Source organism: Pimephales promelas, chromosome 1 (assembly GCF_988280905.1).
Source record: "Pimephales promelas chromosome 1, fPimPro1.hap1.1, whole genome shotgun sequence".
In the NCBI taxonomy this organism is placed as follows: Eukaryota; Metazoa; Chordata; class Actinopteri; order Cypriniformes; family Leuciscidae; genus Pimephales; species Pimephales promelas.
The window spans coordinates 21,444,033-21,471,152 of NC_142769.1; the positions used below are offsets into that span (position 1 = coordinate 21,444,033).

At 38.1% G+C, this 27,120-nt stretch overlaps 1 protein-coding gene across 4 annotated transcripts in view; it reads right to left on the bottom strand.

The window, feature by feature from the left end:
* Positions 1–27,120, bottom strand: part of nhsl2 (NHS-like 2) — a 79,340-nt gene that overhangs the window by 49,024 nt on the left and 3,196 nt on the right. Inside the window, exon 1 of one of the 4 annotated variants that reach the window (XM_039668805.2) lies at positions 18,843–19,186. The exons of the other annotated variants lie outside the window; for them this stretch is intronic. Coding sequence (XP_039524739.2) covers positions 18,843–18,924 — 82 coding nt within the window. The 5' untranslated portion in view covers positions 18,925–19,186. Of the gene's footprint in view, positions 1–18,842; positions 19,187–27,120 lie in introns of those variants that run through there. 4 annotated transcript variants of the gene reach the window in all.

The window sequence follows — 27,120 nt, forward strand, 5'->3', positions numbered from 1 at the left end:
GGGCTGAATCTAGAGCACTGGACATCTGGCCGCAGATTGAGATTTGGAATAATTGGCTGTGGATTAATAATCCGACTCGATTGCTGGCGGCATATAGAAGAGGAAGAACATGGCAGATTACAACCCCTAACTGTCCATCCACCCACTGGATTACACACACACCCCAACAGCGCTTCAGCAGCACTTCTCCAACTCTCCCGTGCTCAACAATCGTCTAGATAGAAAACCATTCTTTAGTGCCTTAATCTCATTTTCAGACTCTCTTTCATCTATTTATGTATTTTGAACTCTCATTTCAATCATTAGATTAATCCGTTGGTTCGTCTCTTTTAAACTCCTCCATGCAGCGCTGGATTAGGGGATTGTAATTCCAGCTAAACTGCTCAGTTTATCTGAATGAGAAGGAGGACGACTGTGCATGCAGAGCAGGGGAGGTTTAAAGGGACATCAGTTTTGTCGTTCAGCTCACGCTATGATAGGATGGGGAAAGTGGGGTGGACCGGCTCAAAACGCTACATCAAAAGTCTCTGTACAAACGAGGACAGCTGTCCTGCTGCCAGACACGGAAGCACAGGAGGATTCGCTACATGCAAACAAAAACCACTGACAGAGTAGACCCAGAGCTGTGGATTGATTCCCTTATAATTGACTATTGTTTATGGCTTGATGGATGATCAAATCTTATCTTTGAAAGGTGGAAATATGGGTTCTGAGTCATGTCTGTGATGCTCAAAATGGTGGGACACAGAACAAGAACTTGTAAAGCGGATCGTTGGGCATGAATAGGTGGAAATAATGCAGATGGTTCTGAAAAGAGAAGTTCTTCCCAGAAAATCAATGATCTAGATCAACGATTTCAAACCCTATGCCACAAACCCCCTAATATGATGATCCTCTAACGACTGACATGCTTCCTAAATAAAAAAGGCAGCTATATATTATATATCATTTTTAAAGACCAATTTATTCTAAAAACAAACAAATAAATCAATCAATCAATATAGGGACATTACTGTAAATATAAAATACACTACCGCTTAAAGGTTTGGTGTCTGTTATTAATACTTATATTCAGCAATGATGCGTTAAATTGATCAAAAGTGACACTAAAGACATTTACAGTCATGGTCAGAATTAATGGCACCCCTGGTAAAGATGATCAAAACTGGCTGTAAAAAACAAATCTGCATTGTTTATCCTTTTGATCTTTCATTACAAAAATTGGCAAAAATCTAACCTTTCATTGAAGTAAAAGAATTGAAAGTGGGGGGGAATTCACATTATGAAATAAAAGTTTTTCTCCAAAACACATTGGCCACAATTATTGGCACCTTTTATTAAATACTTTTTGCAATCCCCCTTTGCCAAGATAACAGCTCTGAGTCTTTTCCTATAATGCCTGATAAGTTTGGAGAACACCTGACAAGAGATCAGAGACCATTCCTCCATACAGAATCTCTCCAGATCCTTCAGATTCCCAGATCCAAGTTAGTGCTTCATCGTTTCAGTTCACTCCACTCATCAGGTCAGGACACTAGGATGATCATGGCAGAAGCTTAATCATTGTGCACAGCAACTAGTTTTTGAGTTGATTTTGATTTTTGTTTTGGATCGCTGTCCTGATGAAAGATCCAACCACGGCCCATAATAAGATTTCCATCAGAGGCCGTCAGGTTTTGATTTTTTATCTGTTGATATTTGAGAGAATCCACAATGCCATGTATCTGAACAAGAAGTCCAGGACCTCCAGCAGAAAATGATGCCCACAACATTAAAGATCCAATGGTATATTAAATTGTACACATGGGGTACTTTTTATCCTTGTATGCACCACACATATCTAGTGTGTTTGCTGCCAATGAGCTCTTTTTTTAGTTTCATCTGACCACAGAACCCTGTGCCGTTTGAAGATCCAGTCGTGTCTGACACCTGATGGAGTTTGTTTTTGGAGGAGAGAGGAGGACTTTTCTTGAAACCCTCCCAAACATCATGTGGTGATGTAGGTTTATTATTTGTATTTATTTTATTTATTTATTTATTTTGGCTTTCTGACCCTCAAGACTCAACTAATCTCTGCAATTCTCCATCTGTGATCCTTGAAGAGTCTTTGGCCACTCAAACTTTCACCCTCACTGTCCATTAAGACAATATAGACACACGTCCTCTTCCTGGCAGTAATCGTAACATCTTTAGTTGATTATAACTTCGTAATTATTGCCCTGATGGTCAAAATGGGGATTTTCAATTCTTTAGCTATTTTCTTCCAGCCACTTTCTATTTTGTGAAGCTCAACAATCTTTTGCCGCATATCAGAACTATATTCTTTGGTTTTACTCATTGTGATGGATGATTAAGGGGATTTGGCCTTTGTGTTTCCTCATATTTAAACTCCTGTGAAACAAGAAGTCATGACTGGACAATTTTCTGTTCCTAGTCACCTTTGTGTGCTAAAAAAAAAGGAAAATTTAAAGGGAATATCCTTCTGAGATATTTTACACGTAAAATATTCTAGGGGTGCCAATAACTGTGGCCAACGTGTTTTGGAGAAAAACTTTTATTTTATAATGCGATTTCCAAAAGGTTGGGATTTTGCCCATTTTTTGAATGAAAGATCAAAAGGATAAACACTGCAGATTTATTTTTTACAGCCAGTTTTGATCATATTTACCAGGGGTGCCATTAATTCTGACCTTGACTGTATAATATTACAATGTTAATTGTTATTTATTTATGTTTATGATGTTATAATGTTTCAAATAAATGCTGTCCTTTTGAACTTTCTATTCATCAAAGAATCCTGAAAAAAACGTATAACTGAGAGTAATGGCTGTTTATGTATTCCGTGGGAATCAAAACCATGTCAAAAAAAATTATAATAATAATAATGCAAGGAGCAAAATAAACACAAATGCAAAAAAAAAAAAAACTTTGCTCTTTTTAATAAATTCTTGTGAGCAGAAGTAGCAGTGTGCCGATTTTTGTTTATTTTGAGTTTATGCTTTATTTGATCGAGCATGTGCCAAAAGTGTCTGGATGCGCACACTATTTCTTCAAAATAAAACCCATGTCCTCTTGTTTGAGTTACTAGAACACTGTCTCTCTTAATTTTACGTTGTCCACCTGGGGTTCCCCAGGCCAAAAATGTGAAAACCCCTGATCTAAATCTTTAGCTGAGATGTTTTATCAAACCACATTTCCACAGAGAAGCAATCCTCCTCACTAAACTAGCTGGAGCTTAGAAATGATGGATCTGTGTGCTACCAGAAGTTCCTGGCACAATCATTGGGGTCAGGTCAGGTGCCCCAGTCATTTAGTTATGCAAGAGGAATCCTGATCTGTCCCCTCCACTCGCACACTCACATACTCCATTACATAAACCCGTTGATGACAGACTGCTGATAAATGTCTGTTTTCTCAACTATGCCCTTGTGTATGTGATCTCTATAGTCAGAGAATGACATTCACCCTTACTGAAACACTCATTCTCTGAACCACAGAAGCACACACACATACACTTTTACACACAAGAGATCGTAAGAAGGATCTAACAGTTAGCAAAAGACACACTGTTCAGAGAGACAGCAAAAGAGAAAATAAGAGAAAACCAGTACTATTCACTTCACCCAATACTTCACTCATATAAACAAGACTTCTGACTACAAGAGTCTGCCGACTGATTTTGCAGGAATAACGTTACTGTCTTTTTAATTTCTGTGACTCACCGCTCCACTTTGTACGTTTAGTTTTGCCTATTGCCTCTGCCTCAAAATAAAGCTCATTTACACTCAATAAATATATACATTTTTCCAGTAATTATTTAGGCTGTGTCTTGAGGCTTGAGTTTTTTCTTAACTGTGAAATGGACTGCCAAACAGCATTTTAAACTTTAAACATTTCAACAATTATTGTTCTATGCCACCAGCAGTACCACATGCAAATTGTTAAATAAACATTGTTCACAGAAATTTGTCATAAAAACATATAGCCCTGTCTAAAGCTTATCCCTCATCACATCCATTGTCATTTTTTTCCACATTAATAATTGTGGGTATGAGAAGAAACTGGACCTGTTTCTTAAAGGAGTAGTTCACTTTAAAAAAAAAAAAAAAAAAAAAAACCCATGTCATCCAAGATGTCCATGTCTTTCATTCTTCAGTCAAAAAGAAATTAAGGTTTATAATGAAAACATTCCAGGATTTTTCTCCATATATAATGCATTTTACTGGTAACCAAATGGTTCAAGGTCCAAAAGACAGTTTCAGTGCAAACTGCAAACTGTTCAAAGGGCTTTAAACGATTCCAGACGATGAATAAGGGTCTTATCAAGCGAAACGATCGCTCATTAAAAAAATAAATGACAAAGTTTACGTTTTATAAGCTCAAATGCTCGCCTTGCTCTGTTCTGTGACGCACGTTCATGACTCTCCTTTTCGAACTCGTTGATCAAAATGAACTAATCTTTCTCCGAGTCAATTCATTCATTTCGTTCATTGAATGAATCAAATGACTAGAAAAAAGTTTGAACAGGAGTCACTCACGAACGAGCATCACAGAACAGAAGAAAGGCGATCATTTGAGCTTATAAAACTTAAACTTTGTTATCTTAAACGATCGTTTCGCTTAATAAGACCCTTATTCATCGTCTGAAATCGCTTAAAAGCCCTTTGAACAGTTTGCACTGAAAGTGTCTTTTGGACCTTGAACTGTTTGGTTACCATTAAAGTCCATTATATGGAGAAAAATCCTGGAATGTTTTCATCAAAAACCTTAATTTCTTTTCGACTGAATAAAGAATGACATGGACATCTTGGATGATATGGGGGTGAGTAAATTATCAGCAAAAGGTTTTTTAAAAGTGAACAACTTCTTTAATGACAGCAGTGACTCCAGCTGCATTGTGACCCTGTGCACCACGTCAACCAACTGTTACTATGATTAGATGTGACAACAGCAATATTGTTAAGCTTCATATAAATGCTTGATTGACATTGACACTAACAGCAAGTGAAACAGCTAAAGAGTAAAATGCTTTAGGGAAAATCTGTAAGCTGTGTTTCTGTGATCACACCACCAGCAGAACTGTGCTAATAAAAACGAGTTAATGTTACAAGACATGGAACAGAAGGATGATCAGATTTTCCCCATGAAACTGTGTGTCAGTAGCACATGCCATCTCTTCCAGCATACCACATCGGTTTCAATTGGCTTTTCTTCTCTTCTATGACCATAATATATTCTGCTTGCTCAATCATCATAAAAGCTGCGTCAACATTTTTAGTTCCAGCACCTTCTGTAAAACCTGCAGAGTCGCCTGAAAATCACTATTACTTCATTCCTACACGAGAACCAGAAAGAGAAAGGAAGGCGAAACTCTGATAGCACAGCAGGTTTCATTACTCCAGCAGCACAGAAGATCTCTCATGACATCTCTCTTCCCTCTGGATCTTACAATATGCTGGCTGCCAATCATCAACTCCATACACAAAGTTCTCCAAAGGCCTAGATGCTGGGAATATTATGTCATTAGCCAGTCATCAGTCATAAAAACATGACTGAAAATCTACGCTTCTCTCTCAGAGCCTCATCAATAAGCTTCATCAAACGCCACAAACGTAATTGGTCACCCTGTGGAAGTAATTACCAGGACACATCACATAGATTTTGCAAGCTCCATTGGCAGGAAAACAAAATTGGCCACTGGAAGCAAAGCTTTCAGAGTGTTTCATCTCATTCTGACAAGTAAGTTTCTAGTAACATTGGCTGTAAGTAAATTCAAAACAATGGTTACCTGTTCAACACTCACCTGGATCATAGACCAGGATTCCCACAGGACAAATTGACAAAGCAAATGGAAAAGGACACTAGCATGAGCTGTTCTGCTCTGCTGCAACAGAGGGTGAGGGGTGCAGAAGAACGCAGTCACATTTAGGGGGCTTAGAGAGAAAATAAAAGAGTGGTGGGAGGGAAAGAAGGTGGAGTGAAGAGGAAAAACGGAAGGAGAAATAGGATAGAGAGCCCCCTTTACTTCTCTGTTTTTTTTTTTTTTAACTCATGGCAGACTTTGTGAAAACCCCATGAACTGGGCCTCGGAGGAGGGAACGCCCACTTTACTCCTCCTATCCTGGTTTTGCTCCCTCCTTTTCACTCCGTCCTCTGGAGCCTTTTCCCAACAATATTGTGGAGAGATTAGTGGGGAGGGGGTTGAGGCCTCCTAAAGCTCCTCAGCACACAGACATTATTGAAGAAAGAAAGAATATGGAGGACCCGACCAAAACTAATTACGAAGAAAACCCAGAATCTATGTGGAGCCGCCGGAAGATTTGTTTGTAGTAAATGAATAAAACGCTCCTGCCTTCCGAGTCAGACGGCATTCCCAACGCGGAGGAGGCTGCCTTTGTTGCTTTAAGACTTAAAACAATATTGTTTCGATGGAGGGTGTTATATGATGAGGCTAAAACCTTAGAAACTCAAACAGAAAAGAAAATGCACAATGTATTTAAGCAGAAACAGATGAGTACCGCAGAGATGGAGGGGTGATGGATGGGTTTATGGTGCTTGTGAGGTAGTGAGCGCAGTCACTGTAAGACGAGCCAAAACTCTGAAGACCTCAGATGCACACACATATAAACCTCAGCCGCACAAACTACACCATCTAGAGGCAAAACACAACCGTAAAGCTGGAAATTAGTTCAGGCCTAGTGCAGCGATTCTGAATGTGATCATATCAATCTAAAAGCTGCACATCTGATCTGATTCTAGTAGCTTGGTGTGTGCAGCCACTATAGCGTCCTGGGTGGGTGCGGTGCATAGAGAGCCAACCAGGAAGACTTTACACTGTGTAACTTTCCTACAGCAACAGCACCTGGTCCTTCAGTCAGCCTCTCAGTTTTTCAACAGGCAGGAAGAAACATGAGAGAAGAGAAGAAAGGGATGAATAAACCCAAAGAAAGAATGCCCTCCACTCTAACCTCTGGAGCAGTTCTAATCCTCTCAGATGTCAAAGCTAGAACTTCTCTTTTTTATACGATCTCTGCACACCTCCTTCACTTTTACATGCCTTTCTCTAAACTGAGATGATCCTTGCTTCACCTTCATCTGTGCCCAGTGCCGAAACTTCACATTGCAAACATATAAATTGCTAGTATTTTATTAAAGTCTACAAGTAATCAAATTAGCCCCATTTACTTTATTAGTAAACAAAAAAAAAATTGTCTTTGTAACCTTTAGTCAAAATCTGAACGCCATTGGTTTTCTGATGATGTCATTGGTCTTGGGCAAAACATTCTTATGGGTTAGTCCACCCAAAAATGAAAATTATGTCATTAATGACTCACCCTCATGCCGTTTCAAGCCCGTAAGACCTCCGTTCATCTTTAGAACACAGTTTAAGATATTTTAGATTTAGTCTGAGAGTTTTCTGTCCCTCCATTGAAAATGTGTATGATATACTACTGTCCTTGTCCAGGAAAGGAAATAAAGACATCAAAGTAGTCCATGTGACATCAGTGGGTTAGTTAGAATGTTTTGAAGCATCGGAAATTCATTTTGGTCCAAAAATAACAAAACATACGACTTTATTCAGCATTGTATTCTCTTCCGGTTCTGTTGTCAATCCGCGTTCAGTGAAGCTACTGACGTGTTATCTGGTGCGAAAGAGCTTCGTTCACAGTTTGGGGGAGACACACATTGTAAACAAAACAATTTTTTCAAACATGTCTAAGGATTTCAACACAGAGGAAGACTTGTATTTTTTTGCCCTGCCATTTTTATTTGAACCCGAATACACGGACGCACCAGATAACACGTCAGAAGCATCTTACGTCACCAGCGTCACTGCAGACTCGTGAATGTGGATTGACAACAGAGCCGGAAGGCAATACAATGCTGAATAAAGTTGTAGTTTTTGTTATTTTTGGACCAAAACGTATTTTCAATGCTTCAGAAAATTCGAACTAACCCACTGACGTCACATGTACTACTTTAATGATGTCTTTATTTCCTTTCTGGACAAGGAAAGTATATCATACATACATTTTCAATGGAAGGACAGAAAACTCTCAGATTAAATCTAAAATATCTTAAACTGTGTTCCGAAGAAGAGCGGAGGTCTTATCGGCTTGGAACGATGAAGGGTGAGTCATTAATGACATCATTTCCATTTTTGGGTAAATTAACCTTTTAAGCATTACACTCCAACTTGTGAGCTATAGATCAAGCCCTCTCATTTATTTATTTTTCGATCAGTATTCCATTTCATTCATAAATACGTCACAATATTGAAGTAAAGTCAGTTGCAATTGAACACAAGCAAGAGTCCTGCTGTTCATCATGAATATCGGCAGTGCTGCAGGTAATCCCAACAGTGTTCAGAAAAAAAACAGAATGATGAGCAATAGTTCAATAAACAAGAAGTTAATAATGGGTGTAGCCTAACTTAAATTTTAAACACAACTTCTGTTTTTGCACAACCAATGAAAACAATTTCAAACAAGGCCAAAGCAGAACCGTTACACAACGCCCATCACTAATCAACATAGTCATGGTGATTTGTTCTTGAATCAATCAGTGTTTAATGAATTGGTTATGTGAATTATTCAACGAATTGATCATAAAGAAAGCCCGTTTTTGCCACCAACTGATGTAATGATGTAACAAGTAAAAAGCACCAAACAGTAACTAAAAGCATGAAGTCCGCGGAACTATCTTGTCTTTTTCGGTGTTTTAAAAAGTTTCAAATAGATATGTGTTGGTATTCGGTAATACGATATATTACGATAATGAACATGCATGATACATCATGGGCACAAACAAAGAATATTAACTGCTCATTGTTGATGTGTATGTGTTAATGCATTATCTAACGTTAACTAATGAGGCCTTATTGTAAAATGTTACCCATCTCTTGCACTTTAATCTGTTTAAAACATTTGTTTACTATAGATTTTTGTGCTTTATTGTATTTAAATGTTCAGTTCTTTTAGTTACAAGAAAAGTTATTAAACCTGTTACACTATGACAACACTTTTTTTGCAACTTATTTCAATATCGTGATAATACCGTATTCTGTGATAAAAGCTTCAGCAATTATCACAACGTGTAAATTTGAGACCGTCACATGCCTAGTTTTAAATACTGGAAATATACTGGGAAAAAAAATTGTATTGATTGTTGTTGTTGTTTTCTTGATAGTGCAAAAAATGCTTATTTATTTAACGTGAAAAAGTGTCGTCATTAAGTGTAACTGGAAGATGAATTTACATTTAAAAAAACATCCTCGTTTCAGAACAGCACTAACTGCACGCCACTGGTTCGCACAGTCCTCTACAAACAGCACAACAGTTGGAGCCGCAACTTGGACAGCTTTTGATGTAGAACTGCGTCTTATCTTTCCAAATCCCAAGAGCCATACTAGAGGAAAGAGAAGAGGGGACAAAAGTAGCATAATCTCTCTCATTTCCTGTTATGTTATTGGTACCAAAATGTGAATGCATGCTTGCAGACACTGTGTACATATACATAATAATGAGCATGTGTGCATGCATGACATCATTCTTCTGCATTCCTCATGGCAAGACTATTAAATACAGTATTAAAATACACTTTCCAATACAATTCCATGCACAACCCCACATTCTGGTTTATAATCCCTTAAAAGGAAGGAAAAACTCAATCCCTCTACTTCAACCTATATCCTACTAGGGCAAATTCTCTCTGCCTCTCACTCTCTTGTCTTCCTCTCCACACTGTAAACAGCAGTGCAGGCACCATAATCTTTCTCTCTGTAAAAAGGGCTTCTTTCCAAGCAGAGCTGCCAACTCTCACGCATTGGCCGTGGCCGTGAGACACACGCATTTGACTGGTTTCACACGTCACACCCCCGATTTCTCACGCTGAAGTGTCTGTCAACCTGGTCGGTCAAATGCATGGAAGATGAGTTTATCTATGTATGTACCTGTTGACCCACTCATGATCGACTAGTTATGTCGAAAATTAGTTAAAATCTCCCGGAATCTAGCTAGGGCGAGCCAGAGACTGTGCTACAAACCGCGTAGCGCGCGCACGGCAGAGACCCCACCCAGGGAAAGGTCTCCCTCCAAGCTAAACTCAAAAGTTGTCAGCTATGTCATTGAGTCTGTCGTTCACCCGATCTCTCTGTACATTACAGCTTTTACAAATATAGCAGGGTAAACCACCCATTGGTTACACCAGGTGTTTAATTATGCAGAGATTTAAAATAAAGATCATAACAAAGTTAAAAGGACACGAGTAGGGCAAATTTAGGCAGACCACAAAGAGTTCAAAGCAGTGATAAGCAATGTTGTTATTCCCTCTAGTGGAGGTGAATAGAACTGCACGTGCTCCAGCAGAAATGTTCAAATATTTAGTCTCCTCCAAAGAACAGATTTCTCAGTAAATTAGAGTCCTAAAAGAGTCCTCACAATTAATTCATGAATATGTTCACAATGATGTCAAATCATTTGTTTTTAATATCATCTATTTCATTGCTACATGTTTCTGAAAGTATTCTTTTGAAGCATAAAACTGAGGTATAAGTGTATAAATGATGCATGAAATAATTTTTTTTTAATCTCCCATTAATCAAGGCGTTGTTATGAGGAGAACATCTATGAAACATTTATTAAGAGATGAATGCACAATAGCAAGCAATTTTGGGGGAACAAATCCTAATTGTACACACTAAATGGCTTGGATTACGGAAACGTTTTGACTTTCTATGGAGAAGAAAAGTACAAAGATTAACTATTTAGTGGCACCGAAGTGTATCCAAACAGGGGAAACAATGCAACAATTCTACTGGGCATTTTTAAACACAACCATCCATTTCTCTAATGATAGATGCTGTTCATATCCTAAGAGATGTCCCTGTCACTGATTCAAACTGAGCTTCTTCTTTTTTTTCAGGAAGCCAAGCAGTAAAACACAACACTATCAAAGCTCTGAAGGGCTTCACAGAGAGTAATGCGTGTCGGGAGGATGCTGCTTTCAGCAAAGACAGCGAGGAAAGTGTATTTATTCTGTATACTAATCAACAAATGGCCACTGAAGCAGTCAAACTAAAAGAATGGAGGGCAGAATGGGAAGGTAATGTATGAGAGAAATAGAGAAGTCATTTAAAAACATCCACATATCAGCGGTTGGCACTAGTGTTGAGCCCTTAGGTGTATATAAACACACACCTGCTGTTTACATGGCCATTGTTCATTGCTTCTAGGAATGCTTCTAGTGTCCTAATCCCGCCCACAAAACTGACTGATGGACAGATGAACCGCGCTGAAGAAACAACAAACCAAAGACTGTTAAACAGTGATTGATCCATCAATCATGCAACACCTCACAAATCTGAGTCAGCCTCTAAATCAATAAACTCATGCTCAACAATGTAAAACATAACCTTAAATAATGCACAAGTGTGTGGATTTCAGTCTGTATACTGCTTTCAGCACATTTCAGCAAATCAGAGCTGCAACACTGATTGAGTCTATATACTGCAGATATGAAAAGAACAAGAACACGCACACACACACACACGTATACAGATGACAAATATGCAAACAAATGGACTAACCTGTTCACAAGGATCAACAGATGCAGCTAAACAAAAGCCCAATAGTAAGACAAACACATATAGGCTATAAACTCAGGCCTGCACACACATATACACATACCGTTTTGTATATATAGGACCCACAAGTTTGGGGAGAGCGAGCGAGAGGAGGAGTTAGACCTCCTCCACACACATAGAGGTGGTGTGACTCTTTGACTGAGCTGTGCATAGGCTTCCAGCTGGCCTGTCTTTCAGTTAAGCACTGGGCTGATCTGTTCTCCAGTATATAAAGATGCCACTATCTCTGTCTCAACTGCCTATAAACTCAATTAAGTCTGTCAGACACTCTCCCTCCTCCTATATCCATCTCCCAACCTCCCTTTCTTTCCCAACCAGAACCAGATGAGCAAAACCAGTGATTCATACTTTCTCAGAAGAATTATATTTTATTTCTTCTGCTTTAATATGTGTACGATTTGGTCTCATTCTTTCTAACACATAGAAATAGTGATTTTAATGATTTGGACTGCTCAAGTGCAAAGCTGTTTTTGAGAATTCAAACACTGGTCCACAGAGGCATCATGTGATTGTAATTACGAGTGTTTGAGCAGGACTGATTCAAACTGCTTCTAGATCAGTGGTTCTCAAGAGAACATCCAAATGACTCATTTGAAATGAATCATTTCACCGTTTTATTGACAGGTTGAATGTTTCTTTAAAAAAAAAAAAACGCAAAATAAGCATTTTAAGTAGTGCCCTTTTCTCCAAAAATTCTGTCATAGACTCACGCTAATGTTCTTCCAAACCTGTAAGAGAAGAGAAATAAATGAAGGAAGTCAATGGGCTCCGATGTTGTTTGTATGATTTAACATTAATTTACTCAATATTTATTCACTAAAAATATTTTGGGGGAAAAGTTGATCGATCCATTTATCAATATAGAGAAAAGTCAACATGCACTTTGTGAAATGCAATCGTGAGTTTATGAGTGCAGATCAAGATTGAGCTGTGGCACGCATTTAGTGAGATGGTTTCTGGAGAATTTAAGATGATAGGTTACATTCCACTGGAGGTTCTCCAGTATTTACCTAAACCAGTTCGTCCATTGCTTATTGTGCTGACACACTTACTCACTGCAACAGTTAAATTACAGTGCAACAGCACTCATGTAATACATATTCCTCATGGGTCCAAACAAACACACGCACACACGCATGCATGAACGCTCGCACACACACTCGATACTGATTATGTTATGATACTAAACACTTCACTCGGACCTACAGCTAATGGAGCACATGCTAAGTGATGCTCTTTATTGTGCGTGTGTGTGTGCGTGTGTGTGTGTGTGTGCCTGTCCCTTAAACCAGCCAGAAGGCATATTGAAAAAGGCCTTTCCTTCCCACACACCCACTCACATAACCCTCTGTCACCACCATTGAATCTAACACTGATCTGTGTGCGAGTCAGAGATTCCACAATAAAGATATAATTGAGACCGCAACATTGCACACATGCAAGAAGAGTGACACAAATATAAACACAACACTCATTTCACACTCAGAGGCAGTGTAACTTTAAACAAATTATCTGCAAGGTTTTATCAAGTATCTTCCTGGTCTACCATGAGCTCTAACAACTATTACCAGCCAAAAGTTTGGGAGTCAGTAAGATGGATATTTTTATATATATATATATATTTTTTTATTAATAGTTTCATTTAACAAGGATCAAATGTGACAGTAAAGACATTTCTAATGTTACAAAATATTTCTATTTAAAAGAACGTTCTATTCAAAAAAAGTTATTGATAAGAAATGGGAACCAAATCAGCATACTAGAATAATTTCATGTGAAACTAAAGACTGAAATAATAGCTGGTGAAAATTAGGCATAAATTACATTTTAAAATACATAAAATTATTTAAAAGTGATTTTAATTTGTAATAATGTTTTAAAATATTATTGTTTTAACTTTTTTTTATCAAAAAACGCAGCCAAATGTACACACACGCATATTTTTTGGTGGGTTAATAAGTATCGTCATGATTTATTTTTTCTGCAGCAGTGAAGAATTATATTTACATCATCTGAAAAGAAAAGAACAGCGAATAAACATTTAATTGTGCTTTATCAATATGACTGACTCACTTGCACTGAGTGATTCCACTGTTCCCCTGCAGAAGTGAAAATATATTTTCAGTGATATAAGAAGCTGAGTTGGGTTAACCAGCAAGAATAGGGCTTGGCCTCTACACCATTGAGAGGTGTGTGTGGTCAGGGAAAAGCTCCTAATGTGGGCCTGCAGCATCCAAGATGAGCCTGCATGTGCCAGGACAAGCAGCCAGCACGAAGATTCAGACTCAAAGGATGAGCGGAATGAAAGGAACGTATTGAGGCAAAAAAAACCCAACATGGTTATGAATTCATTCCATCACAAAGACGAAAACATTTTAAAGAGAATGACACGCGTCCAAATCAATTTAAACCCTCTAGTGTACGGACAAAAACGTTTCCATATTCTCTTTACACTGGGTGGTCAACTCTCTCCTCTTATCCAAAATAAACAAAACTCATTTTGGAACAGTATTTAACGAAAAGGCGATTCTGAAAAAGCGATTTGGTGCCCCTCGCGCCCTCTGCCTCAACTCTCTTGGAGAATGTAAACAAAGCGAACAGTGAAGAAACTTGATGGACTTGTTACAAAAAATAAATACCCGTAATTTGCTGCAGACCATATTGATATTGAGGACTTCATCTGCTCTAAAAGGGTTATTTACCACTGGGCAAACTTCAGCAACAATTCGATAGCTGGAACAGGTTTATATTTGAGATAATGGAACAATGGAGTGCAGACACATAGGGAAATAAGAGGGAGTGAGAGAAATATGGAGAGAACGCTATTTGCTCTGGAATGGCCGCCTAGCTGAGATAACTATCAACGCTGTGAGAATGGAGCAATGGGTTGTTTTGTGCTGGAAAAGAGAGAGCTGTATCGGAAAAGATTGCTTCTTGGTTGTCCACATGACTGGATTAATACGAACATGGAAGGTGGAAAACATCTGCTGAGCATTACGAGCCGTCGGGGGACGCCCATGCACCTCTTGCGCCTTGGAGCCTCACAAACACACGTGCAAAAAGACACACGACTTGCACAATCCACACGGTGCTCATTTCCTGCCTGGAAAGTGGGGCCAGGCCATCAGCACCGTTTCTTGACTCTCGTTCTATACCTTCGCTCTCACCCCCCACTCGTAAGTTATAGAGGCGTTTCCACATCAGCACTATAATACAGTAAAACATAGGCACGCCATCTACACACTTATTCAACCAGATACTTGATCAGTGCTAACTCACTGAGGAATGAAAAACCAATGAAAACAAAATGGAGAGGATGACATCATAGCGAATTGAGGGGAAAGTGAAGAGTGGCGGAGCTTAAAGTGGAAGGTGATGTAATTACAAGCATGAGTGTTCACAACTTGGCTCTTGACGTTCGTTAATGTAGACAACATGGAGACATCAGGCATGTAATGCGGTTACTGAAATTTTTTCACACCAGGTGATTTCACATCAGACGACCATCCTATTGACTTTCTGAAAGTCACTCCGTCTGTTTCCATGGAGAGAGAACGACCAAACTTCCAACTAAGAGCAGATGATTCAGACTCCCTGTAGACGTGTTTTCAGATCTGCCTTCCTGTCAGGATGCTTTTTTTCTTATCTAAATATTAATCACGATAAAAGAATCCACAAATCTGCTATAAGACTCACACTGGGCACACACTATTGAGTCTTCTTGACAGCAGGCCTGGGGATTTAAGTATCCCAGCATGCCCGTGAATGTCGTAGCATGGCAGTAAGGCAGCAGAACACTCAGCGGTTACCTCTAAAAATAAACAATGTTAACAACAAACGCTGGGGTTAGCGCTGAGTTACATCTGCCAAATATGAGCTAATGCCATTAGTCAGGAGGGCAAAAAAGTATCTTATTTTACCTTAGCACAACATGAGGAATTCAAGAAGTTGAACAACCACAATTCCTGAACCGCATATATAATCTAATTCCAAGCCATGCCTAGTTACCTCACTCATTTAAATACTACCAGAAACATTTAAAGATTCAAAACACTGTTATTCTCTGTAAAATCCTTTCAAAGCATTGCCACAGATCTGGCCAGACCTCAGTGTTTATGAAGACTTAAACTGAGTAAAGAAATGGTCCCAGACTACATAACCTACTTTCCCTGCAAAATTCAGAGCAGCCAAAGCCTTTCTGTTACTTAAAGGTATGCTGGTTTACTTGAATATGACAAAAATGCCTAGTGATGTTTAATCCAATATTCACTCGAAAGACGTTTTGAATGTATTGACATACCGTTCAAGATTGTGGGGTCTGTAAGATTTTGTAATGTTTTAGAAATTAGTCTTTTATGCTTACCAATTACCAAAGCTGCATTTATTTAAAATAAAAAATACAGTAAAACAGTAAGATTATTTCATTTAAAATATTCTATTTTACTATATTTTAAAATGCAATTTATTCCTGTGATGGCCAAGCTGAGCTTTCAGCACCATTACTCCTGTCTTCAGTGTCACATGACCCATCATGTCGATTTGCTGCTCAATAAACATTTCTTATTATTATCAATGTTGAAAACAGTTGTGCTGCTTAATATTTTTGTGGAAACCATTTTACTATTATACCAGTATTATTTGATGAATAGTTCAAAAGAACAGCATTTATTTGAAAGTTTTTTTTTTTTTTGTAAAGTCTTTACTACTGTCACCTCTGATTAATTTAAAGGAGTAGTTTACTTTTGTCCATATCATTCTTTCTTCAGTCGAAAAGAAATTAATGTTTTTGATGAAATGTTTTTGAACCAAACGGTTCAAGGTCCAAAAGCATTCATTCAACGAACAAAATGAACGAATTGCCTCGGAAAAAGATTCGTTCATTTTGATTAACGAGTTTGAACAAGAGAGTCACGAACGTGCGTCACAGAACCGAGCAAGGCGAGCATTTGAGCTTATAAAACTTAAACTTTGTTATTTATTTATTAAATGAGCGATCGTTTCGTTTGATAAGACCCTTATTCATCGTCTGAAATCGCTTAAAAGCCCTTTGAACAGTTTACAGTTTGCACTGAAAGTGTCTTTTGGACCTTGAACCGTTTGGTTCCCAATGAAGAGCATTATATGGAGAAAAAATTCTGGAATGTTTTCATCAAAAACCTTAATTTATTTTCGACTGAAGAAAGAAAGACATGGACATCTTGGATGACATGGGGGTGAGTAAATTATCAGCAAAAGGTTTTTTAAAAAGTGAACTACTCCTTTACTGCATCCTTGCTAAATTTCTCTCTTTTGTTTTTAAACAGTAGTGTACATCTGTTTCTTCTCTCTTGTGGTCCATGGGTACTCTAATAAACTAAAAAAAAAATGTAGTAGTGAGTGAGCCTGTTGTTGTTATGTGATCAAGAATCCAAATTACAGTGGATATACAGAATCACAATGGATAATGATGACAATAGGTAATGACCTATAACTTCTAATGAAACCTGGCTGCTAAATTCCATTAAAAACATCCTATCAATGAATAACAACAGTGTCTGCAGAAACCACCAATTACGAAACCGTCTGTTTTGAGTTAATAATAAAAAAACACAGCACTAACCAGACGCTAAAGTTCTCTTTTAATCTCATCCAGCAACACAAACAGGGAGAATGAAAGAGCATCTCAGCTCTTCAACATTCTGGAGCCGTTGCCTGGACCGCAATCAGAAGACTTTGAGAACCCTATTTCATGAAATATGGATCAAATGAAATGCAAGAATCTCACCCAGAAAGCCAAAAACATCCTGTTCTCCAAATCGTCTCTCAGTGTCTACAAAACACAAACATCTAAACTGATCAAAACACGTTTCTCAGCCCTATTGAGGTTTAAACATATAGACCAAACAAATGTACTCACTCACAAATGGCTTAATCGAACCAAAGATAAATACCCACATGAACAATTCAGTCCATTACTGAGTGAACACATGAAAAACTAAAAAAAAATCAGTTTGGGCTGCAATACTCCCATCTGATAGTGTCATATGATGATTGGAGCTGAAGGTCTCCATGTCCCATGCCCAGAGGGTACAGCTCAATGCTCTGCTTTATTCTGCTGCTTTCTATCTGTTTTATTCCACAACGCAAGTATGAAAAGAATTGCAGATGTTGAGTCAGTGAGCAGAACTCTGAGGCCTGGCTGGCTGATAAACAGTAGACTGAGAGTGCAGACGTGAGACCAATATACCAGCTCTCAATCGATAGTTCACCCAAAAATGGAAATTCTGTCAGTATTTACTCACCCTCATGTTGTTCAAAACCTCTATGTGTTTATTTGTTCTGCTGAACACAAAGGAAGATATTTGGAGGACAGTTTTAATCAAACAGATCTCATTCCCCATTGACTACCATAGAGATCTGTTTGATTAAAACATTCTTCCAAATATCTTCCTTTGTGTTCAGCAGAGCAAATAAACACATAGAGGTTTGGAACAACATGAGGGTGAGTAAATTCTGACAGAATTTTCATTTTTGGGTGAACTAACCCTTTAACATATGTAAGAGATGGAGGAAAGACTCACCACCATTCCATGCTAGATACTGTCGAATCAAATGTGCAATTAAAACATTTCTTGGCCTTACTGCATCACTGACAACATTTTCAAGGTATGTGAAACTTCTCAGAACTGTGTAAAAGCTATATCAATCAATTACAATATCTCTATATATATATATTGTAATTGATTGATATAGCTTTATATATATATATATATATATATATATATATATTATTTTTTATTTATTTTTTAATTAATTTTAATTTATTACAATTAACAGTACAAGTATTTTTTCCCAGGGAAAATATCTTTATAAAGAATATGTTCATTATAATTATGTAATTAAATAAAAATACTAAACTAAATTAAAATATGAAATAATATACAGCAATATATAATATAAAAATTTAATATATAACTTTTATTTTACAGCTAATGAGTTGGCTGAATAGTAAACTGTGTGTGTGTAAACACTGAGCAAGCCTTATGGAATGCTTACCTGAGACTGCAGCACATCAGTAAACAGCACGTTAAACTACAACACGTACACATGCAAACACACGGCAATGCACCGAACATTACAAATCATGCAAAGTGCCTTCAGATATCACACGGCATCACCTACAGTAATGCAATGATGAGCACACTAATAGCTTTGTTACCTCTGAAGAAGGGCATGGTGAACGGCGCCTCCGTTTCCCCCTGCCTGCCCTGTCCCGGAGACCTCCGTCTCCTCCAACGCATCACTGTAGAGTCCGACAACACACACCCTGCCCACAGATGCTCTGTAAAGTTGTATATGCTGAATAAATGACAAGTCAGGAATGTGCGTTTTCCCTCACGTATGGCGTCATACTCTGAGCACACACACACACACACACACACACACACACACCCCTAACACAGGAGTTCACAGTGAGTCAGAACGAGAGGATGCAGCTGCATTTTCTTTCACACTTTCTCCCTTTCGCTCTCTCTCATCAGTTTGGTGGCTCTCCATCCTCACTGCAGCACATTCTGCGGCGTCAGCCTCAAATCAATGCACACACACACACACACACACACACACACACACACACACACACACACGGCAACACTGTTGAAAATAAGCAAACAGCACATTCACACTGTATCACCCCTATGAAACACCTGCTTTTCTCGCATCATGTGCTGATGCATCTACAACATCTATAAGCAGTTCTCAAATGGTTTTGTTTCAGAAAGGATTTTACATCGGACATCAAATAGTGATGCAATACAGTGGTAAAAAACAAACAAACCTCATTTTACCTTGCATAGTTTGTTCATAGTTTGTTATTATTACATTTGTCCAAACTGCCATCTGCCTAATTCGACTACTTCCATCATGTGACAGACAATTTTTTACTTTGAGATTGATTGGACGCACAGCCTTTGATATTAAAAACAACATGAAGATGATCTCCCCCAGAGCTATTGATTTAAACTATACATAATTATATGGTGAGTTGCATTTTATTATTTCCATTTAGCATTGTTTTTCTCTATCAGAGTAAAGCTCACTCTATTTTGTTGTGATCCACCAATAGAAAATCACTGAAATCACCTGTTCACATGCAGAAACATGAACCATCATGAGCACGTGCCAAACATTAGACTGTGCAATTGCAGTCCACTAATTCAATTTCAGCAGGACATCAACAGATATAAAAAAAAGTGCTGCAGGAAAGCTGGAAAATTAGTGAGCATTTTTGGTTTCTGAGTGAGTTTTTGGTTAAAATCCTGAAAAATGTTCTATGGCAAGCACTAGCTTAAAATAATTTCACGTTTTAAGCTTTCACATGTCTCGAAAAAGGTGTTTGCTAACAAGCGACTAAATAGGACTACAAAAAGTTGTTAAAAATCATCACATTGAACAGGTGAAATCATCTACTCACTAGTCCACTTTTACATCCTTGTTGTGTTTATAATCCTGCTCACGCAAACTATTATAACTCAAATTTTCTAGCTTGTATAAATCTTGTTTTCTGGTTTTCAGAAGATTAATGGAGTTGAGATTTAAGTCATGCGACTGGTGTAATTAGTTTATAGCCTAACTTTTGCTTTTTACTTCCGTAGATTGTATTCAGGCTTCAAAAATCATAAATGTTGTGTTCATTTGTGAAGATTATCTTGATTAACAAAACAAGTAATAAAGCATAAATCATGCAACAGATCAAAGCTGATTTACCCTTCCATAAGTTTAGAACAGTAACCAAGTAGGAAATATAAAATCATATATTTAAAACCGAGGCACATCCTGTCACCTGAATTTATCGCAACACTGGCAGTAATAATACAATTTTACACACTTCATGGTGTCTGGCTGAAGGACAGAGCAAGCCTCTGTCTTTCACGCTAAATTCACAGTAGAATTTGGCATCCTGAGTGATGTGATGGTATCCGCCTCTGTTCCCTGTGTTTGTGTTGTGGTCGGAAGTGCTCCAAAGACTGGAAATTAGTGGCCATTGGAACCCGTTTACATGAAACACGCTGGACCCACCAGAGGAATGTGGGTTTGGTGATTTGGCTAGAGATGTTGAATAAAAAACCACTAAACAAAATCATTGCACTCTCGGTGCAAAGTCACTTTTAAAGCATTATCATGCTGTGATGACTTTATAATTAAAAGACATAATCCTTGAAATGTTTACACAGTGCGACCAAGCAGGTGTGTGTGTGTGTGTGGATTGGGTGGAGCACGAGGCCTGTAGCGCTGCACAGCACGGGGGTGCGTTCACACATACGGTCCTCATTATGTCACCAGAATTAAAACTCAGTGTGAGCCTCAGCGCTGGTACTGTCTGTTCTCTTATTAAACTCTGACACCTCTCTCTCCAGAACACACTGATGAACCTGCCCGTACAGAGCTGAGATATTTGGTACAACTCACAAGAAAACAAAAAACTAAGTAGACTCTAGTTTTATTAATACAATTTGGGCTTTAATTGTTATGGATTAATGTAATTCACATTGTACCCTTTTAGCTTCAGAGCAGTGGTAACGATACTCCAGAGATTCACACCCCAGGGGTTGAAAGCAGTGCAAATCCATTTTCTAATTTGACAAGTGTGAAATGATGTATGTATATCCAAGGCTTAAGTATACAATTAAAAGCCTAAGTAGCACTGTGCAGCATTGAACATGACACACTGTAAACACTATGCTCTATGTATTTTAAACAATGCCATCACATTTTCAAAATTTGTTCTCATCACTTATTGTGTGATTAGGTAGTATGTGGTTCAAAAATACAAACTTACAAACTAACAAATTACATTAAAGATTGTTGTGAATGCATGTAAGGGTAAATGCATAAAGTATAAGCTAAGCTATCAGGCTAATTGTGTATATGAATGCTATGCTAATACATAAACAAACTAAAACAAGCATTAATGGTCATTATAAAGTGTAAATTACATATAATGTAATTATGAACATAATGAAAATTGTAATCAGTCGCCAGACACAGATGGGAGGGCCGGGTAGGGTGACCAGATTTCTCAGAGTGGAATATGGGACAGACACAGAATCCATGGACCCACAAAACCTACACTCTAAAAAATGCTGGGTTGTTTTAACCCAACTTTGGGTCAAATATGGACTAACCCAGCCGTTGGGTTCAATTTTTACATTACATTTTTAACCCAACATTTCGGGTTTGTCCATATTTGACCCAAAATTGGGTTAAAACAACCCAGCATTTTTTAGAGTGTACTGCACACATACAAGTATTTATACTTAATATAATAGTCTAATAGTAAATACTCTAATAAGGAGAGTATAAAAATCGAGTGTCCTCTCAGGGCTGTAATAAACACAGCTAATCTTTTCCTTCGGAACGAATGCAATGATTGGCTGGGCAACTCTCCCTTACTACTATGGACACCACCCCACTGCTACTGGACCTGCCCACATGCGTGCAATCGGTTGACTATCTCGTTACCGAATCAAACTCAATAGGGGCTGGGGGACGTGTTTACCAGCGCCGAGAGTAGATGAGCGCAGTGCATGTAGTGACATCATGTCAGAATCGAAAGTTTAAACAAATTTTAGAAAAAACCTGCCTACCCTGTCTTTAATGTTAATAAAATCATCATTATCTACTATGTTTGAGGGAAAAGAAGATGGTGAGGAAAGCAGTCAGGGTGAAAGTGATGACGACAGCTTGTAGGATAGTGTGTGCCGCGTAAAGTGTACCAAGCAGCTTCCCCAGGTGTTCCCTTAAGAACCAGACCAACAAAGTTTCTGATTATAGACTTGTTTTTTCACCAAACCGGGTCTTATCCGGGATTTTACCAAGTAAGACATTATCCTGGATCAACATTTTGATCCTGGAACAACATTACTGTCTGAAAACCCTATCCCTACCCCTAAACCTAACCCTAGCCGAACCTATTCCTAAAATCAGTGAGAAATGACGTGGGAAATAACACTGATATAGAAGCACCTAATCCTGCTTGTAAGCCTAAACCTGATTGGTTGATTGGATGTTGTACTGTCCTTACCGCAGTCTTCACTCATCACCACAATGACGACTCCAATAACTACTGTTAAAGAGATTAGCTACTATAAGGCACTGGATTTACTCAAATTCTCTGAGTATTGTATTTAATTTGTTAAGGTTTAGCAGTAAAACAAATGTGTATCATATGGATCTTACAGCGTTTCTATTCATTTGGTTTCTTTTTTGTTCTTCCACGTTTTTCCTCTCCTATAAGCCACTCCACTTGCTCCCCTACATCTGGAAATCATTTCTCACCTATTACAACACTGCCAGGCTCAGGCCATTTGTTGATCTTGACAAGGAGCCATTCTCCAACTAAATATCGATTGTTTCCTTGTTAAGTCATTGTGTGCTGATAAAACACTACAGCACCAGGTGTAGATGCAGATGGTTTATAAAAAAGGCACTGTGACATTTCGAGCACTGCCCTGTTTATTCATCCTCATTATCTCATGCTTGTGAGTGGTGGGTCAGCTGAAGTCCATACAGTATAAACAGAGGGATTTTGTTTTCTTTGGCTGCTTGCTGCTGAGACCATGAACAGAGACTGAGACTAAATGTGCACAACATGTAAAACAGCATTGCTTGGAAAGATCTCCTCCAATCAAATCCCAGTCTGAAATGTCTCCGTAGTAATAGCAGCTGCTATATACGGATCTATCACAGTTCAACATGACCAAGAATTATTCCCCCTTTGAGTTAACATGAGGTCACTTCAGTCAAAGCTAATGCTCAGTATACTCATAAAAGAAGACCTGTTGTCTGGTTGCCATGGTAACAAGTGGCTAATAGTTTCAGTCTGCTTGTGGATGGTTTTTGAGACGGTATAGATAGCTCTGGTGCATCTCCAGCTACCTTCACACATAAACAGATGCTTTTGCACAGCTTTTCACAATAGTTACGTTTAATCATACTCAAAGACGAGGAGGGAAATGATGAAATACATTACAGTGTGATGCAACAGTACACAGCTGCTTAACTTCACACAAACACTTTTCAAATGTCAGTGGCTTTGGGATATGTGTGTGTGTGTATCAAGGCCCAGAGGAAATGTAGCTCCTCTCTCTCTCTCTCTCGATAGGAATCTTAAAGGAGAAGACAGAGTAAACACATAATAGGATTCACACAGTGTGTGAATATTGTGTGTGACATTTTCCAGCCTCTTTTCAAAACATATTAATGTCAAGAATGAAAATGTAAAATATTGAGTAATGGGCACAGCTAACACATTGTACCCTTGTGAAACAGTACAATTTGGCATTCTTTTAAAAAGAGTACTTGAAAGATTATTAAAACATTGTGAATGAAAATTTACTTTAAAGTCGGCGTGAAACGGAAGTTGAGATTGTCATTTTTTCCTTGTCGTGACGTATATCCGAGTGAAACAGCTTCTAAAATTAGGGGAAAAAAATGTAGGGCAGGGCTTGATTTCGTCCTTCAGGAATTGATTGGATTGCTGAAGGTTGGGCGTTGCATACAAAATGGAGGCAGATTTGAATGCGATTCTCTGAGAGGCGGTTCACCGATAGCCGCACCCTCATCGGATCTGGCCGCACACTTTCGTCATTCCACGTGACCGAAATAGAAGAGAAGTCGTTTCGATGGGGGAGGGCAGGGTAATGTCTTTGATTAAAGATTATAAGGGTACATCAATTTTTAAAAAATAATAAAGTGCACAGATAAATTATTTATAATAAACATTACAGTATTACATGTAAAAAGAAGTTTTGTCAAATTTGATTTCATGCCGACTTTTAAGTAACATTATTTCAGTGTTAATGAAAGTCTCTTAAGTGGCCTTTAAGTGTATTTTAATATTATACTTCAACATTTTACTATCTGCAATTCAAGTTTTTTTCTAAAAGTATACTTTTAAGGTTTGAAGTACACTATAAGTTCAAGTGAATTTTGTAACACTATACTGTTAAGCCAAAGCGTTCTGTTTTAGTAATGTTTTAGTGTGTCAGGGGGCCAAAAGCATGTCGACCTCCGCTACATTACAACACTATTGTGTCATAGTAAGAGCTGGACGGACTGTAGTGTATTACACACACTCTCTATGGTGTAGTCTCAGAGCCAAACACTTTCTCGCCAAGAGCTGCACAACTGCCTAGAGATGGGACGCCAGGACAGGAAAGGCGAGCAGTGACTTACATATGTTCAACATAAAAACACACACAAAAAGTCTGAACAGCACAACCTTGGCTTGAGAGAATGTGCTAGAGCTGAATTTTTCTCCAGTTATGTCTGCAGGCATCTGGTAGACAGACACAACCAAAGTTATGGAGTTTGTCACAGCTGCGATACATCTTCAGTGTCGATTCTTCTTAGCCGCTAGCCCAAGAAACGAGGAGCACATTAAAGGTAGAAAGAAACAGACTGAGTTTCTGGAGGTGGAAGCTCTTCAACTTGTTGAGCAACTGTTGGATTTATTTCCAGACAAGGTGATTCATTTTGTGCTTGGTGTCATAATAAGGTGATGACATTAAGTTTATGAAATGAAAAGGCATTCATTTAAAGCAAAGGGATAATTTCTATGGCAACTCAGGAGGCAAGTCCAAGGGAGCAAAAATAAGACAAGTTTCTTTTGCATTTCAAGCTGAATTGAAACTTGCTACTTTGTCTTTGAGCATGATCACTCTGGCCCACTCGCTTTCTCCTTCCATCTTCTCTTTCTCTGATCTTCAATCTCACTCATTCCATCTATCCTCTCTTGCTCTCTCACACACTCTTATTAAAATTCCAGTTAATCTTGCAGACTATAAAAGACACTGAAAAAAAAGCAATGGCTCGACTTCACACTTCGCCTCTAAAAGTCAGGGATGTTCTGTCTGTATAAATCTTCAAACATTAATATGAAAGTCACTTCAGGATTTACAATCATAATCTGCACCAGATCCATGACACTCTACACATAACCATTCACAGTTGCATGAAACGTTCAGCAAGGGAGACAAACTCATAAAGCTCAGAATAAATTATGTTTATTCATGTAGGAGTACATTTCGAAAACTTCCGAATTGCTTATTGGTTGTGCTTAGGAAGAACAGTCCACTAATGTTCGTCAAACAATGATGTCATCAACTTACAGAGATACTGAATTCTTGCAAGCAGGGATGCACAGATAATAAATATTATTATTTAATATGTTCATGCTATAGCGAATAACTATATTCAATATATTACATTTCTATTGCTCGGTTCCACAGACAAGGCTTAAATGAGAAGTTCACTTTTCAAAAAACTTTTGCTGATAATTGACTCACCCCCATGTCATCCAAGATGTCCATGTCTTTCTTTCTTCAGTCAAAAAGAAATGAAGGTTTCTGATGACAACATTCCAGGATTTTTCTCCATTTAATGGACTTCAGTGGGAACCAAACGGTTCAAGGTCCAAAAGACAGTTTCAGTGCAAACTGCAAACTGTTCAAAGGGCTTTAAACGATTCCAGACGACGAATAATGGTCTTATCAAGCGAAACGATCGCTCATTTAATAAGAAAATAACAAAGTTTAAGTTTTATAAGCTCAAATGCTCGCCTTGCTCTGTTCTGCGATGCACGTTCGTGACTCTCCTATTCGAACTCGTTCATCAAAATGAATGAATCTTTTTCTGAGTCAATTCGTTCGTTGAATGAACAAAAAGACTCGGAAAAAGATTCATTCATTTTGATGAACGAGTTCGAACAGGAGAGTCACGAACGTGCATCACAGAACAGAGCAAGGCGACCATTTGAGCTTATAAAACTTAAACTTTGTCATTTATTTATTAAATTAGCAATTGTTTTGCTTGATAAGACCCTTATTCATCGTCTGGTGTTGTTTAACCCCCATTTCATTTAAACAGTCATTATATGGAGAAAAATGCTGGAATGTTTTCATCAAAAACCTTAATTTCTTTTCGACTGAAGAAAGAAAGACATGGACATCTTGGATGACATGGGGTTGAGTAAATTATCAGCAAAAGTTTTTTCAAAAGTGAACTACTCCTTTAAGCTAGTCCTAGACTGAAATGCATGTTTGAGCTGTTTTTACTGAAAAGCAACAGAAAAGTTTTGTCTTAAAATGGTTGAGAAACCTATGTGGTTTAAAAAACCTAATGCCCTAAATGAACTAAGGCTTAACCCTGGCTTAATCTGAGCCCTGTCTGTGAAACCAGGCGTATATTATTTTATTAATTATCATAATGATAAACACATGGGTTTGTAGGGCAAGTTTCACCGTTTACTGTTACATTTTGTTATTCTTTTAGCAGCTAATGAGTCAGAAGTCTTGCACTTATCACAGAAAACAGCTTACTTCCACGTTTCAAAATAAGGTGGTGGATAAAGTACAGTATGAAAATTAACATCAACTATTTTAACTGGTTTGCCAAAGACTATGACAGTGTTTTAAAATTATTAGTGTTTTTAAAGA